General features: G+C 40.0%; 1 protein-coding gene across 2 annotated transcripts in view; it reads left to right on the top strand.

Annotated features, from left to right (window-relative positions):
- The first annotated feature begins 202 nt into the window (after positions 1 to 202).
- The window catches only part of LOC122808741 (polyamine-modulated factor 1-like), a 252,245-nt gene continuing 247,935 nt past the window's right edge, over positions 203 to 4,512 (top strand). The window contains exon 1 of one of the 2 annotated variants that reach the window (XM_044079747.1): positions 203 to 590. In XM_044079747.1, the coding sequence (XP_043935682.1) occupies positions 280 to 590 (311 nt within the window). In that variant the 5' untranslated portion in view covers positions 203 to 279. The remainder of the gene's footprint in view (positions 591 to 4,512) is intronic. The other variant, XM_044079748.1, reaches the window with a different exon arrangement.

Raw genomic sequence — 4,512 nt, 5'->3', positions numbered from 1 at the left:
ACCTTATTTTCTATACACTCACCTGATTCATTGTATATAGAAGTAGGGGTCGAGCTGTTACTTCACATCTTACCAACCTGCTCAAAGTGAGCACTTGCTTGCTTGTTTGCGCGGTATAATATTATGCGTATCTAAGGGAAGGGTTTAGTGAGGGTGGGGTAAAGAAGGAAATATATGCAGAAGTTTGCCACTCAATGAACACTTGCTCTCCACCTACCCAATCAGACGCGTGGAAGGCGGAGATTCCCTGTAGTACGAATTCAACCAGTTAAAAGAAAAATGGAAAAGACCGAGAATGATGTAACAGATGAGGCGATTTTATTTGAGGTCGTTGATTTGAAAGTTGAACCCTGTGATGTTGCAATTACTGAAGCCAAACAAGAACTTGAGGTTAGGATATCAAAACCCAATTTTTTGGCCGATGGAACTGAAATATTATTTCCGAATCTTAGCGGTGAGGGGCACAGTACAAGTGGCGCGCCCAGTACGTTAGAATCCTCGCCTCCAGTCCGGGTAGAAGCTGCACCTCGGCTTTTGATGTTTGATAAAATTGTGAAGACCTTCTTAGAGAAACTTCTAGCGTCAGGCAGGTAGGGAAAGTGCAAATAAGGTGATGTAACTGTCTTTTAGAAAGGAACCCTCTTCCAGCAAAAATGTTGTACTACGAAGTACATGTCATCCATGGAGAAAGAATGCAGTCCGCTTCCCAGTTATAATGTGTAATTGTTTATGATGCTTTCGATAACTATTTTGTCAGACTTTTGGACCGAAGAGCTCGCCGTTGATCAGGTGTCACATTTAGCTTGTTGAAAAGGCAGTTGGCTCCTTCCCTACACGTTTCATTTGGAATTTTTTTAGGAAGTTGGGGGAACCTTCTTGTATAATTTAATCTGCCGATGGCATTGTCACCTATCGCAAACAGTTTTCCAAAGATCAACCATGCAACTGTTTCAGTTGCTTTCTTTGATAAGACACTGTTCAGCCCAGTAACTTTTACACACTGTTTTGCTACAGTGAAAAGGGGGGTGGGGTACTGATCTTGGCAATTATCTGCGCACTGTATGAAATTATTATGTTCTTTTGAGAGACTTTGAAATTACTTTTCTGTTTCAAGCTAAAAATAAAACAAAAACGTTATTTGGATTCTTCACTGTAAATAAATTGCACTTGAATTAAGCAACTATCTCCAGTGTACACTTAATACAATGAGTTGAGTGCATGTATGTATCTGTGTGTATGTATACATGCACACAACTTGAAACGAGAAAATTAGCATACTTCTGCTTTTTATTTACAGTCCAAATCCATTTAAAGTTTCTTAACTCTTTTTTTTTTTTATTTTTTTTACAGTGCACAATCCTGCCACTGCAGCTTAAGTCAAGCTACTTTGTAGTTTACTAGCAGTGTCAAGGGGCAAATCTCAGGTTCTCCTCAAGTAATTTACAGCTAAGCTTCTGTTTAGCTTCTTTGGGTCAAAGTTAACCCAAAAGTCTCTAGCCTTTATAGCTGGCCTTAGGCTTAGGCCAACTAGGTGGCTGCCTAGGGTGGCACTCTAGCAGGGGCACTTTTCTAGTATATATTTAAGTAGACCAGGATGGGGACATCAGGTGTTGTGGAGGGGTGCTGTAGACAGACACCTTTTACCTAGGGCACCAGTTAACCAAAGGCCAGCCCTGCTACTCTTGGTCATAAAATCCCTCTTTGCCAGCAGCAAACATATCTAGTGTTGTGAGCTTTCAAACCTTTTAACCACCTATTTTCAGGTGTTCCACATTAACTGTGGTATTACATATTTTTACTACCATATTACATGGAATATATGTCATTGTCAGTTTTTTACTGTAATGTATAGCATAAGCAGCATGTCAAAACAGCGTTTCTGAGCTTTTCAATAGCCACTTAGTGAAAAATGACCCCTCCCAACACAGAACCTGTGGTTCTGTAATGAATGGGATGAGTTATGGGGCCAGAATAACCCATATGAATTTATGTGGTTGTTGCTAAGCTTGTGTCTGATTGCAAAGTGAAATAGCTGTATTGCTAAAGCCCACCTACATAACTGGATTTTGATATCTCTTTGCTGATGATAACCATTGTTGGGGTATGAGGTCAGTTACCAAAGTGAAGTTTTGTCATCGTAAATAATATTGAGAAGTTAGTGTTCCCTTAACAGTAAGACACTCTACCAGACCAGATGCTCATCACCTTCCTGAAGTAAAACTGCACCTAGCTCCTACTTCGGATGCATTGGTGTATACAGTAAAGGATTTGTTAAGGTCAAAGGTATCCAGAACTGGGTATGAACTTGATAGTTTTCAGGTGGTGTCTGATCATCTGCTTGATGCATCTATTCTGAACGAGCAACTTGCCTTTTGATTGGCCTGTCAGGGGACAGACTGTGGTAGTAAATTTTGGTATGAGCTTTCTATAGTGGCCTGATGGCCCTAAAAATAGTGTTGCTTATTATTTGGTTCTGGATATAGGCCAATTTTTGACAGCTTCTGTTTTGTCTCTTTGGGTTGTAATTACTCCTCTCCTCGTCACATGTCCTGAGTGTCTGGCTACTGTCTGATAAAGATTAATTTGGTGGGATTAACAACAAGTTTTGTTTATTTTAGAGAGTCCAGCATAGCTTGTATTTTTACCATGTGACTTTTGGTCTCATAAGTAAGCTACTGTGTTCCCAAGGTATGCAGGTGAATACTTGACATTTGTTTTTAGAACATTATCTGTGAGCCTCTGGAATGTGGCAGGAGCTACATGAAGTCCAAAGGGTAAGACAGTGTAATAAAAAAGACACTTGTATTGCATAATGCTGTCTTCTGTTTGGCTTGCAAGGTGAGGGGAATTTGCCAGTATTCACTGGTTAAATCTAGAATGGTTAAGTACTTGCTTTGCCTGGCCTTCCTATAAGCTCATTCACTCTGGGTATTGGATGAGTTTCAGATTTGGGGATCTTGTTTGTTCCCACAAGCCATTGCAAAATCTGATGGAGACCACCTGTTTATGGGAGAGCATAGACAGACTGTTCCACTTGCTTTGGGTGTCCTCAGAAACTCCTACTTTTAAGGATTTTTTCACTTCTTCACTTCTTGCTTTTCATTGTTGGGACTGTGGCATTGTATATTTTTAGGTTACCTTATCACCTGGCAGGGTTTAATATGATACTGTAGTAAATTTGTCTTTAAAAGTAGCTCAGAAAAAAATCTGTCTCCCTCAGAAAAATTCTTTCACTTTTCTTATGGACTTCAGACTTTGCTGTCCCTCCGGCTGACTACAGAAGCTTCAGATTCCTTCCATGGTTTTTAACACATGTATGTGACACACACTTTTTTTTCTCTTTCTAGTTTCTTACTTTACCACATTATGCATGCATTTTCACCTGGGGAGCTAGTGATGAGACTTTGTCCCCTATTTTAAGCTTTGTGTGGCATTTCTTTGTAAATCCTCTGTTGCATGTCTTGTGCCCATGGCATATGGTCCTTAACTATTGGTATAACATATTGGTATAACATTTTTAACCTATCTTGCAAGTTTGTAAAGTGTGCTACCCCATTTTTAAATGAGGGTTTTTCCTCCCTCCAAGTCTTGTTATATCCAGGAAGCCTCAGGAATGTTTCCTATATTGTAACTCAAATGGGGGTAGATTCTTTTGAAGTTTTGGGGCATCTCTCACAGCAGAAAGGAGTTAGGGAATTTACTTATCCCAGTTCTTGCCATCTTTAGCATAAATGTTGAGTTTTATTAAAGCATTCCACCAGCCCGCACGTTATTAAAGCATTCCACCAGCCCGCACGTTTGAGGGTGGTACTCTGAAGTTCTAACTGTTTAACTTTAAATTACTGACAAAGCTACCGTGTTACCATGGCAACCACTGAAAGAGCGTGCAGGAACCACAAACGAACAGCAACAGGCAGCAAAAACCACACGCAACTGCTGAATCTCACAGTACCAGATCACACAAAGCCAATGAACTGCAAGTAGAGATACTAAAAATATACTAAATATTTAATGGTGTAGCGCTTTCTCTCGCTAAAAGGCGAGCTTCATCAGAACCCTCTGATGAAGCTGCATGCCTTAGAAAATATTTAGTATATTTTAGTATCTCTACAATATATCTGTGACTACTGTGAGATTCAGCAGTAATGATTTGCTATATTCTACGTGTTACCATAGAATAAATGGAATTCTGATCCAGGAATATTTCTTTGAGGATCCCTACCCTGGAGAAAAGTTGCACCAATTCTCTGGCTATTGCATCAGCATTGGCTTTTCTCATACTGCTGCAGGAAATGCAGTGGCAGAGTTAGTAACCACTAGAATGTATTGGTCGCTTTTACGATACTTTACTAACGGACCTACAAGTACATAGCATTTTGCTCAGATGGGATTTAAGTAATAGGCACAGGTATCAATGGACTTCAGAAACCTGGATTTGTTGCTCTCTCTTAACATTCTGGGCAAGCTGCTCAGAAGTTGTCCAGTGTCTTTCATTTAAGTAATAGGCCCCCA

The sequence above is a fragment of the Protopterus annectens genome, chromosome 8.part0, assembly GCF_019279795.1.
Source record: "Protopterus annectens isolate FY-2018-M chromosome 8.part0, PAN1.0, whole genome shotgun sequence".
In the NCBI taxonomy this organism is placed as follows: Eukaryota; Metazoa; Chordata; order Ceratodontiformes; family Protopteridae; genus Protopterus; species Protopterus annectens.
The sequence above is the reverse complement of the archived record's forward strand: the minus strand, read 5'-3'. Positions and strand labels throughout refer to the sequence as shown.